General features: G+C 48.1%; 1 protein-coding gene across 1 annotated transcript in view; it reads right to left on the minus strand.

Annotated features, from left to right (window-relative positions):
• Positions 1-3400: 3400 nt before the first annotated feature.
• ndst2a (N-deacetylase/N-sulfotransferase (heparan glucosaminyl) 2a) overlaps positions 3401-12982 on the minus strand; it is a 79411-nt gene continuing 69829 nt past the window's right edge. Inside the window, exons 6-15 of the mRNA XM_060073036.1 lie at positions 12179-12364; positions 11316-11444; positions 10131-10313; positions 9421-9517; positions 8987-9110; positions 8435-8609; positions 6992-7162; positions 5626-5735; positions 4939-5041; positions 3401-4648 (exon numbers count right to left, since the gene is read on the minus strand). Of these exons, the coding sequence (XP_059929019.1) occupies positions 4523-4648; positions 4939-5041; positions 5626-5735; positions 6992-7162; positions 8435-8609; positions 8987-9110; positions 9421-9517; positions 10131-10313; positions 11316-11444; positions 12179-12364 (1404 nt within the window). The 3' untranslated portion in view covers positions 3401-4522. The remainder of the gene's footprint in view (positions 4649-4938; positions 5042-5625; positions 5736-6991; positions 7163-8434; positions 8610-8986; positions 9111-9420; positions 9518-10130; positions 10314-11315; positions 11445-12178; positions 12365-12982) is intronic.

A 12982-nucleotide genomic window follows, 5' to 3' on the forward strand; every position in this document is an offset into this window, starting at 1 on the left:
TGTGTGTGCGCGTTTGTAAGTGTGTACGTGTTTGTGTCAGTGCTTGTGTCTGTAAGTGTGGATGTGTGTACATATGTGTACGCACGCGTGTGGAGCGGATGGGTGGTGGTGAATGGCAACATACAATGAACATGATATTACATGTATTCATTTCATACCAGGTTCTGTGGACTATAACACAACACTAAACCACACTAACACAGAGAAATGAATGTTTCACTTCATTTCTCCCGATCCCGCCTCACCCTCTTACATTTTTCCACTCTACTCACTCCATTCATGCTCCCCCTCCTCCCCCTTTCCCCTCCTAACCCTCTCCCCCCCTGATCTCTTCACCCTCTCACCTGTGCTCCTCACCCTTTCCTCTCATCCCACTCTCACCGTCTCCCTTCAACTCAACCTCACCCTCTCACCCCCTGCCCCTCACCCTCTCATCTCCTCCCGTCTGAGGGGGGGCTGTTGTTGTGTTAGCCGACCTGAGCTAACGAGCAGGCGGGTTCCTGACGAGACGCTCCGTGGAACCACAGCCCCCCCCACCCCCCCAAGCGCTATGGCAACGGATGGGTGCGGGTGAATACTGAGCGATGCTGTGTGTGTGTCAGTGTGTGTGTTTGTGTGTATGTGTGTGTGTAAGTGTGTGTGTGTTTGTATGTATGTGTATGTCTGCGTGTGTGTCTGCATGTGCGTGTGTGTATATATATGTTTGTGGGTGTGTGTGTCAGTGTGTGTGTGTGTGTGTGTATGCATGTGGGTTTCTATGTGTGTATGTGTGTGTGTTTGTGTGTGTATATACAGTATGTGTCTGTGTGTGTGTGTCTGACTGAGATAATGCGATGTTTACAAAGCCTGTATTGTTGAGGATCACCCTGGGAGCAACAATTAGCCCCTAAAGACCCCACTCATTACCCGGTAATGGGGCGTTCTTCTAATTACTTTTGGTCTCAACATCCGGGGTACATCGGGAGCAGAAGTACTGATCTGTAATGTTACGTTACATTATAACACACTTAATTAAAAAAAATAGAGTAAAGTAATAAGACAGGGAGAGACAGGGAGAGAAAGAGAGAGACTGATAGACTGAGAGTGAGTGTATGAGTGAGTGAGAGAGAGGGAGAATTAGGGAGAGAAACCGAGAGAGGGAGATAGAGGGACAGAGGGACAGAGAGAATGAGGGACAGAGACAGAGAGAATGAGGGAGAGAGACAGAGAGAGCGAGAGAGGGAGAGAGAGTGAGAGACAGAGAGAGATCGAGAGAGAGAGAGAGAGAGAGAGAGAGAGAGAGAGAGAGAGAGAGATACGGATCACAGCTACAGTGGGGGGGGGGGGGGGACCAGCTGTGCGTGGATTAAAGCTAAGGCTGCTCGAATGCAGAGTGTGTATCTGTGTGTGGTAACACTGCATTAACACTGCTAGGGTTAGGGGTTCCATTGCCAGTGTAGCTCAACTTTTAGAGCAAGGCATTAACACTGCCAGGGTAAGGTTCAATTCCCTGTCTAGCTCATGTAAAGGTTAAGGGTTTGGATTCTGTAGAGCAAGGCATTACCAACGCCTGGGTTAGAGGTTCAAATCCCATCCATGCTAAGAATGTATGCCGTAAAACACTTTGGCTGGAAGCCTCCTCAGAACATCAGATGTTAAACGTTCTGTGATCCATCCATCAAGAGCTGAGCAGAACTAGTCTGGTGAACTCATTTGATATTAAAAGATTTCATACTTCGCATACAACATACTCCAAACATATGTAATATTGACATAATAATACAATATAAATAAATGATGAATAAAAAGCTCATCAACTTTATTTTCTATTTATCTAAATAAATCATTTGATAAAAACATAATTGGATACCTGCTCATTATTTTTAGTTTAAATCTTTACTGTCAGATACAGGATATGTAGTTGATAATAAAAAAAATATCATTTAAAAAAAGGAAATTAAATGACGGATAAACTGCAACAGTATTTTAATCCGATAAATGATCCCGGATCTTTATAGCGCATTTATTGTCTTTTTGCTGTGGTTTTGTGTATAGGTCTACGTCTGCACCACTGAACCGAATTCACTGTCCTGTTTGAATCGGATGTTATAATCATATCGAAGAGATCGAAGAGAGAACAGTTCAAACCAAGTCCGAGATATAGTTGAACAGCGTGTGCTAAAATTAAACCTGTGTAATCCGTAACTTTGATGTAAACATAGTGATGTAAGCACAGCTGTGGGCATATCCACTTTATACCAGGTTTCATCACTAGATGCCAGCAGAGCACACCATGAACACTAACGCTCCAGGGGAGTTACGGTGCAACGAAACACAACCTGTTCCAGAGGAGTGTTCTTCGAATCCTCTATCCTTATAATTAAATAAGAAACCTGAAAAGTAATACCTCAGCGATACATTGAACTAAAAACCCAAACCTACAAATGCAGGTTTGTAGATCTCTGTGATGGAGGGCGTGGAGCGCAGAGAAAAATCGACCTCATCCGTCACGTTGTGATCGACGGTGCAGAATGCAGACTGAGAACTGTTGCGTGGTGCTTTTACAGAGCTGAGGAGTCTCTACTCCATACTCAATCCCCTCGGTTATATTGGACCAGTAATTGGATCGCAGGGCGCACTGCGAGGAGGTAATACATGGTGTGTTCTCATCTTCCTCCTTCTTGGTGTCACACCAAGAAGGAGGAAGATGAGAACACACCAGCCGGATCCGTCAGCCTGAATCTCCATCCAGACGCGGAGACCTGGATGTGAATAATGGAAACGTGTATTCAGGATGCTCCCTGAGATCTTTGAAAAACATCCGACTGCAGTTACCTGCGCCTGTATGAGCCAATTAAGATGTTACACCGTTCCTATTTCTGACCAGTAAAGGGCATCTCTTCCCTCGCACGATTAGTTCGGGGAATTATTGGGCAGAAGCAGAGACCCCGCCCCCCTTAGGATGAACGGGGCCACTGTGGATATTGTGAGCAGCCTCGTGTACCCCGTACCCCGATATATTATAGATTCTTTCCAGAGATACATTTTGGGTTTTCATGAGCCGTTAGCTGTAATCATCACGATTAAGTCACTTTAACCATATGCCGCTTCCTATTCAACTCTTTAGTACTGTAATCCGTACCTTTATATGAAGTTTCACATGCCAGGATTCAATTTAAATTTTAATGTGCTCCATTTTTTTAATGTACTAGTAAATTAACTCATACTTTGCAGTCAAAGTAAGCATTTCACTTCTAGCTGTACACGAGTGACTTTGTCTGTGACAAATAAAACTTATATCTTATATCATCTTTCATTGTTATAATCTCGGTGTGAAAATGGGGAAAATATTAAAATAATATTCTGTAACTTTTTCGGTTGTGTTCATAAATTGCGTAAAGAAGGCAGAGACGAGGCGTGCGGTATTTCCAACCTCTATGTGTTTATTATCTTGATACAGTGATGGGCTGGGCCTGTTACCACGTCTGTATAAAACGAGAACAGGAGGAGAGAACAGCAGCTTCACGGTTCGAGTCCGTTCCCGCTCTCACTCGAGGCTCCCTCTGACATCACTTCCTCTGCACTGAACATAAAAAAATAAAACTGTAGGTTTCTGTATAGTGAGGATCCGGAACGGCAACAGTAAGGGTTCTGGAAGGAGACATCCACCTCCCCTCTCCTGTCTCCTTCCCTTATCTCCTCTCCCGTCTCCTTCCCTTATCTCCTCTCCTCTCTCGGAGGAGAAGGAGACATCCACCTCTCCTCTGCTCTCTCGGAGGAGAAGGAGACATCCACCTCTCCTCTTCTTCTCTCTCGGAGCTAAGTGGCTCGCTGTACAGTAATGAGTTCATCAGTTCACCCCCTCTCTTATGACCACATGAGACCGAGGCGCTGCGAGTCTGAATATAGAACGTACCACTGGCCGTATGTCATAGAAAACTCAAATAAAAAACTAATGCTGCCTTTGTTTGAGGGGTTTCAGCGGGAGGTTAAGTGTGGAAACCGTCTTGATTAAGTCTGTTCCTTAAGTTCCCCCACATCCCCTTACACCCCCCCCCCCCCCCCCTCCCGCAACACACAGCAGCCGGTTTCAAAAATAAAATAAACAAAATGTACATAGGCTTTACAATCAATCTCCTGGAGAGGCGCGCTGTTACTTTGACAGTCGCTGCGTCCGCGTGGCAGGACTTCCTGCGGGTAAGGCTGCTTAAGACGCCGCTGCTGCGCTTTTATTTTGCTAACAGACAGGAAATGTTTTTAGACGAAGAGCCGTCCTCATCCTCGTGGCTCCTCCTCTTCTTCAGCCCAGTCCCCCCCCTTCTTTCCTTTCCTATGAAGAGGGACCGTCAACTTGGTAACGGGAGGAGCCTGTCCTGTCCTTCACAATAAAAGTCCAATGTTGAACTTCCTGTTGTGGTTATTGTTGTTTGGAGTCACAAACGGCGAGAGTCCGGGTCTGTGTGTGTTCCCACGGCCGGGGCCCGGCGGGGGCCCGCGGCTCCTGTGGGTCTGGGCAGGATGGGGGCGTGGCCTGGGGGCCCCCTCAGCTTCTACTGGTCCCCTGGAGCTCTTCCCTCAGCCAGCCGGGCTGTGATTGGCCGAGCCGGTTCAGCAGCCGGAGGAGTTCTGTGTTGTGTTCTCGGTAGTACTCTGCCAGGAAGGCTCGCGTCTGCCCCCACACATACAGGGACGCACACACACACACACACACACACACACACACACACACAATAACAGATGAGTGGATCTGCACAGAACTGCTTTGGTCAATTCATTTTGAATATCAGAGACTACAAGCACATTAAATAATAACTACCACAATAAATACTCGAAGTACTACCATCCGGATACTTCATTAAATACTATTAGGTATTATATTAAATAGTACTAGGTACTATTTTAAGGTACCTCAGGGTACTATATTAAACATTACTAGGTACTATATTAAACAGCGAGTACCTCAGCGTTCATCTCGGGGTACTTCCTCCCCTTGCTCTTCCCCAGACACTTGGGCCGGCCGCCCTCCGTCTTCTGACACCAGAAGCCCTTGGTCTCATCGAACCTGAGAGAGAGAGAGAGCATAAAAAGAGAGAGAGAGAGAGAGAGAGCATAAAAAGAGAGAGAGAGAGAGAGAGCATAAAAAGAGAGAGAGAGAGCATAAAAAGAGAGAGAGAGAGAGAGAGAGAGAGCATAAAAAGAAAGAGAGAGAGCATAAAAAGAGAGAGAGAGAGAGAGAGCATAAAAAGAGAGAGAGAGCATAAAAAGAGAGAGAGAGAGAGAGCATAAAAAGAGAGAGAGAGAGAGAGAGAGAGCATAAAAAGAGAGAGAGAGAGAGAGAGAGCATAAAAAGAGAGAGAGAGAGCATAAAAAGAGAGAGAGAGAGCGAGCATAAAAAGAGAGAGAGAGAGAGAGAGCATAAAAAGAGAGAGAGAGAGAGAGAGAGAGAGAGAGAGAGAGAGAGCGAGAGCGAGAGAGACACACACAGGTTACTAACATGACAGAGAAACACTTCTTGAGTAGAACAAGAATCGTAAGAGAAGTAGTACTAGTATATATGTGTACTAGTACTACTTCACTACATCCAGAGCCTGGGTGTAGTCGAAGGTGGGGTTGTAGTAGTATTAGTGTAAATGTGTAGTAACTTACACCAGGGCCTGGGTGTAGTTGAAGGTGGGGCTGATCCCCAGGAACCTCTGAATGGCCTCCATCACCAGTGCGGGGTTGGAGCGCAGCAGAGAGCCATCCACCATGTGCATCTACAGACAGACAGAGGGACATCAGCCATGTGCAGACAGAGAGACAGACACTCGTCAGTGCATCTGCACAGACAGACAGACAGACAGACAGACAGACAGACAGACAGACAGACAGACAGACAGACAGACAGACAGACAGACACTAGTCGGTAGCCCGGCTATTACCAGAAAATGACGGCAGCTTCCCCAGACCAAGCCAATCTGCACACGATTGGCTGCTTGCCGTCGCTTCCCTGTCGCCATTGCGTTAAACCAGCCAATAGCGTGCCAACGGGAAAAGCCAGCTTTGTGATTGGCTCCCGCAAATATGCATCGGAAGCAGAAAGAAATGCATTGCTCTTCTCCAGAACCCATGTGCAGGGGGCGAACTCAATTCGCCGGAAGAATGGGCGGGGCTACCCAGGCTAACTAGTCAGTGCATCTACAGACAGAGAGACACAATCTAGTCAAGTTCATCTACAGACAGACAGACAGACAGACAGACAGACAGACAGACAGACAGACAGACAGACAGACAGACAGACAGACAGACAGACACTAGTCAGTGCATCAAGAGACAGAGAGACAGAGACACTCTCTTGTCACGCCTTCATCCAAACCACTTGCAGTGAATTCAGACAAGCTTAAGTCGTTTTGCGGGCCATCGAACCCAGCATCTTCTCTCTGGGGGTTGAACTCCCTGACCAGTGACTAGACTGGGTCAGGAACATGGCTGACCAACAAGGCTGAAAACAGACCTTGATCAGAACGTGGATTTTCCCACAAAATAGTACAGAAATGAATGGCCCCGCAGAGGGACGTGCCGCCAAGCTCTCCACCCTGAATGGCTTCATCAGCATGAGTGATATCACGTCCCCTGAAAGGTTGAGTGGTTGTGATGTCGAGGCGTCTCCGCTCCTCTCAGAACCGTTTCAGCTCATTTCCTCGTTAATGGTTCTGCCAGCTGAGAGGTTCAGGACGAACCACCGAAGACGACAACATGGCAGACGTCAGCGCTGTTACCGTGGGCGACGCCGACGGCAGCGGAGCTAAAGTAGGAGCGTTTTAAGAGCGATCATTGGACTCTAATTTTTCAGCTCTTTGTGGGTGAAATGCGCCGGGAGAATTCAGTTCCGAGCTTAACTGTCTGGGCTGACTGAGACGGCTCCCGGCCCCTGGCTCATTTCCGGTCCCGCCCCCCCCCCCAAGGTGAGGGACCAGACTGGGCGTGACCAGAATGGGCGTGGCCTATGGGCGTGTCAGAGGGCGGGGCTCACCTGGCTGGGCTGGTAGTGCTGCAGCCAGCGCTCCAGGTGTGCTGCGTAGGTCCCGGGCCGGAGGCAGCGTCTCTGCAGGGCCAGGACGTCGCGGGGCCCCTGGGGGCCGGCCGTCACCACCGCGTGGAAGGTGTTGTTCAGGGCGGCCGGGTCGCGGTGGGCCCTTTGGTGCTGAGGACCCCAGAGAAACACACCTTAGACCACACGACAGAACACACACACACACTACAGAACACACACACACTGCATTCACACTTCTGAACGCACACACTACAGAACACACACACTACTAAACGTACATGTCGACAGAACACACACATACTACAAACACACCCACTACAGAACACAGACACACACACACACACACACACACACACACACACACACACACACACACACACACACACACACACACACACACACACACACACACACACACACACACACACACACACAACAGAACAAACATACACACACACACACACTACAGAACAAACATACACACTACAGAACATGCAAGTCATACAGCATTGTTCCATACATGTAGATCTTAACAGCGTAGGTCTATGCAGTGTAGGTCTATACATGTAGGTCTGGATGGAGTGCAGTTCTGTCGGTGTATGTCTATACAGTCAGTGTCTAATCAGCCCCCGTGTTCATCCTGTAATTAAAGGACAGGATCCTGCGCTTGGCTGGGTGATGATACATCGCCATAGCAACAGGTCTGCTCCCAGCTGTGCGGCCCCGAGTTGTGACTGCTCTAAAAGGCAGATTGGCTGATTAGCGGTGAAATTACCTAATGAACGATTCTGTTTAATCACTTGTGTGAACCGCACCTCCTGGGGTCCCGGCCCACCTCACGGACGCTGCATGTTAAATCTCCTCCTCACCACTTCATCTCTGCTCTGCTGCACCCACTCCGAGAGGAGGGCTGGAGCTCCACTCAAAGAGAACCGCGCGTTCCCCACCAAGTCGAAAGCCCTGCTGCTGCCACTTCATGTACTCACTTATTGTATGTTGTACTGGCATTTAAAAATAGTACCTAGCCTTGTAGCATCTTATCCTAGCTATCTTTGTTGTATACGGGGAAAGGGTTAACCCAGTGATTGTTACTGCTTGGCACTTGGTTCTATGAACATCCTTACTTGCTACAACTTAGCAAAAAGTGGATATCAGTGACTCATATTTTACTGATACGTGCAATTGAGGAGCAGTTAGGAGTAGGGGGTGTGTTGCTCAGGGCAGCCTACAGGCAGACTGTGGACATCAGGGATTGAACCCAGAACCCTCGGGCTGGGAGTCAAACACTGGATAACCCCAACGCTACACTGTCTGCGGGGTTCCCCTTTATCGCAGAGCTCTCGTTGAACCGCAGATACCTCTACCTACTTTGTAACGTGTTTGCGGCCCTGTCTCTCTACTGGTTCTGGATCTGGGTCTGACCTGGTACCAGGAGTAGGCCCGGTCCGAGGGGCTGATGAGCACGGCCAGGATCTTGGCTCGGGGCAGCAGGGCGGCGGCCCGCTTGGGCACCAGCTCCGTGTCGAAGTAGTTGGCGCTCTTCTCGAACATGAAGTCCGTGCTGACGTTGGAGGGGAAGGGGAAGAAGTCCATGTACCTGAGGGGGAGGAGGGGAACACGGACATGAAGACGCTGAGGAGGCCTTCTTAAATGTGGAGATCCACCCCAACCTCAGATGTTACAGATAATAAATCATCCAATGATGGGCGTTGGGTTCGCTTCAATCTAGATCAAATACGACGTCTAAAAACTTTATTGACGATGTCATTCGATACAATGTATTGGATTCAAGAGTTGCTGTGAGTCTTGGCTCGTCTGTGGAAACAGTTCCAATAAGACCTGTGGTGAATAATGAGAGTTTTGTCTGTACAGTGTTGTACCTGTATTGAGTTAACGTGGATATGGACCTTAAAGTTCCTGTAGCTACATATATTGAGCTGGTTCTGAGTGCTCAGCGTACGGTTGAGCCCTCACCAGTCGATGCCGTTGTCGTAGTTTGGCCCGCTGAAGAACTGGATCTCCTCGAAAGTGACGGGGCTGGGGAAGGAGCTGGTGATGGCTGGGTGGAGGCTCAGGAACGAGTGGAGGGCCGTGGTGCCTGTTGAAACACATTCAGTCTCAATTGAAGGTGGCGTACCGCAAGGTTGTTACAAATGTATTTATTTATTTATTCAATCAACACATTGCATTATTTGGAACCCCTTTAAGTAAATTTACTTCATATCAGCAGCAGCATTGTAATGTTATTTCTGGTGGTGGCCATCGGGTCATTTAAAACGCAAGTTCTGATTGAAACCATGGTGAGTGTGGAACACACCAGCCCTGCAGAGTCCTGACCTCTCTATGAATTATGAAAATAGTGCAGTAAGGTTAATGCCCCGACAGACGGGCATCGGAGAGAGCCTTGCCTGTTTTCTGGGGCCCGATGACGAGGAACTTGGGGAGTCTGTCGCAGGTCTTCTCCTTGGACCAGATGTCTTTGTGTCTCTTGTCATGACACGGGTTCTGGAGAGGAGACACAATACACATGATCAGGACCTGTACAGAGCCTTATGGGAACCAGAACCCTATGTTCAGGTCTGAAAACGTTTGCAAACCCAACATCATACATCTCTGTGGTTCTGCTTCCACACATTACTTAACCCTGATATATCCACGCACAATATCCCAGTGAACCTGGCAAATGACACATTAAGGACTCAGCTAGGCACTTATTGTATGTTGTACGTCCTTGCACTTAAAATAGTACTTAGCATTGTGTAGCATCTTATTCTAGCTATCCTTGTTACAACGGGGATTGGGTTAACCTAGCGATTGTGATAAAGTGGTTCTATGAACATCCTTTATGTACCGACAGTGATATATTGTTGTTTCTATTTCTTTTTACAAATGTACTTTGTAAGTCGCTTTGGATAAAAGCGATTAATCACCCAGTGCGGCATGATATGATATGGCATATTGTGCCACACTGGGTGATTAATAGTAGTTGCCGAGACATATCACTTAGTCAGCAAATACATACAACTAATACATACATATCCATATTCTAAAAATAAACTATATAGACCCCTCCGACCCGTCTGCCTTAAACCCGGTGGGGCGTGGACCCGGTCCTGACCTGCCACAGAGGATCCCGTTCCTGGGGGAAGATCTGGAAGTACTTCTCGGCCAGCTGGATGGGGGGCAGGGTCTGCAGCCTGAGGTTGGTCCAGCACTGGACGAACTTCACCAGGGACTCGAAGGTGTACAGGCCCAGCCGGTCGTTGCCGTAGTTGGACAGGTGGGTCATGAAGATGCTGATCTGGAGGGTGGAGAGGAGGAGAAGGTGTTGGTCTCAAATGCACCGCTGCCATTCTGATGTTCACTGTGATTTTAAACTAGGTTCTTGATACTGAAACTCAATGATATATCTAAACATGGATACCCATCCGTCTAAATACATGTACGTTGTTTCTACACTCAATAATAAAATGTCAATAAAGATATCAGAGTTGTGATCATGTGCCGTTATCCTCAGAGTGTGTGTGGACTGCAGTCTAGGTTACTGATTGACCCGCTCTCCCTGCATCGATCATTGATAGAAACCTTTCTGTACTCCTCTATGACACGGATCCCTACATCCACCCCTTTACATCCATCCCTACATCCCTTTGTCCAGGGCAGCCACGCATCCATTTATTATCTATTTATACATCCATCCATTATATTTAGCAATCCATTAAAGCTCCAACCATTCATCTGTCTATTCATCCCTCCATCTAAATAACCATCAATCCTCTATATATCCAATCCAACTCAAAAGAGCTGCGTTGGCATGGAGTATAAATATTTATGATCGCCGAAGTGGATTAAAAACTCAACAAAGGAAACAACAAAGTTCTATGAAAGGCTAAGCCAAAAAAAAATACCAAGAACTGTAGAAACATGAGGGGACGGCGGGGATAGAAGGGGGCTCAGATACATCTCTATCCATCCACATGTATCATTTATCAACAATCCATATCATCTCAGCTCCGGCTGGATCACTTATTCACACGATCAATACACGAGGAGCAGGGTGGTCGCAGCCCACCCAGCCAGCAGAGGAGCCTCTAGCGAGCGGCTGGACTGATGGTGCAGTGAGGGTTCACAATGTGGAGCGATCAATACCACTACTCTTCCTTCAGGCGCTGGGCTTGTATCACTGTGTGTATAGAGCAAAGAGCGCGCGCGCGTGTGTGTTTATAGTTTGTGTTTGTGTGTACATCATTTGTGTGTGTAAAGCGTGCGTGTGCGTTATAGTTTGTGTGTTTGTGTGTGTTACCGGGTTGAGGAGCACGGTGAGGAAGAGCTCGCCCCCCCTGATGCTCTTGTCCAGCTCCTTGGACCCCCCGGGGTACTCGTTGTAGAAGATGGTGTGTGTGAACAGACCGCACGTCTGGCGGGGCAGCACCTACACACACACACACACACACACACACACACACACACTTAGCATAAGGGGCAACAACGTCTTTCTAACACCGGGGAAACTGCACATCCGTCTATTATTGCTAAAAATAGATTCAGCATCTTTAATAAGCGATTTGATCAGCGACACACTGGTGTGAGTGTGAATGAATGCGTGTGTTGAATATGAAATAGAATATAAATATAGGTATACACTAAGACTTTAGAAATAAATAAAAATATTAAAAAAAACTAAAGGTAGCCATGCCGTCTCTCCACCCTCCGAGCACCACTGCAGACATTTCTAGTAGAGCGTAGATCTAGTGTAGCTCTAGTGTAGATAGTGGTAGTTGTGTAGATCCAGTGTAGCTCTAGTGTAGCTCCAGTGTAGCTGTAGTGTTGATCCAGTGTAGCTCTAGTGTAGATCCAGTGTAGCTCTAGTGTAGGTCTAGTGTAGCTCCAGTGTAGCTCTAGTGTAGCCGTGGTGTGGATCCAGTGTAGCTCCAGTGTGGATCCAGTGTGGCTCTAGTGTAGCTCTAGTGTAGCTCTAGTGTAGCTCCAGTGTAGCTCCAGTGTAGCTCCAGTGTAGCTCCAGTGTAGCTCCAGTGTAGCTCTAGTGTAACTGTAGGGTGGATCCAGTGTAGATCCAGTGTGGATCCAGTGTGGATCCAGTGTAGATCCAGTGTAGATCCAGTGTAGCTCTAGTGTAGCTGTAGGGTGGATTCCAGTGGGGCCGACCTGTATGCCGCTGTGGATGAAGCCGCGGCGGTAGCGCGCGGGTCGCAGGTGGGGGTACTCCTCGGTGCTGGTGACCTGGATGGCCCACACCGTCTTCCAGGCCTCGTACAGCTGGCTGTGGACCGGGTACACCCCCGAGTGGTGGGGCGCCACCGCGTAGCCCATGTCAGTGGGGATCCCGTGCTCCTGGAGACGGGGGAGGGGAGAGAGAGGGAGGAAGAGAGGGGGAAGGCATAGAGGGAGGAAGAGAGGAGGGATAGAGGGAGGAAGAGGGGAGGGATAGAGGGAGGAAGAGGGGAGGGATAGAGGGAGGAAGAGGGGAGGGATAGAGAGAGGAAGAGGGGAGGGATAGAGGGAGGAAGAGGGGAGGGATAGAGGGAGGAAGAGGGGAGGGGTAGAGAGGGGTAGAGGGGAGACAAATAGTAAAATAAATGAAAGAAGATGGATCATTAAAATTATGACAGAATCAATGCAAACATGACAAAGAAAGAAGATGCTAAATTAAAACCCTCCACTGGGGGGCAGTAGAGCTCCACCACTGGTTTGAATTAGCCAGCCAGGACAACACATTCATCTCTGTCCAGACAGACAAATAAAGCACTTTTCCATCAGTCTTGCATCTTTAACGCACCACTGGCCTATCTATTATTCAACCTCTACCTGTCTACGCGTCTACTCGTGTGTGTGTGTGTGTGTGTGTGTGTGTGTGTGTGTGTGTGTGTGTGTGTGTGTGTGTGTGTGTGTGTGTGTGTGTGTGTGTGTGTGTGTGTGTGCATATGTGTGTGTATAGGTGTGTATCTGTGT

The sequence above is a fragment of the Gadus macrocephalus genome, chromosome 15 (genome assembly GCF_031168955.1).
Source record: "Gadus macrocephalus chromosome 15, ASM3116895v1".
Classification (NCBI taxonomy): Eukaryota; Metazoa; Chordata; class Actinopteri; order Gadiformes; family Gadidae; genus Gadus; species Gadus macrocephalus.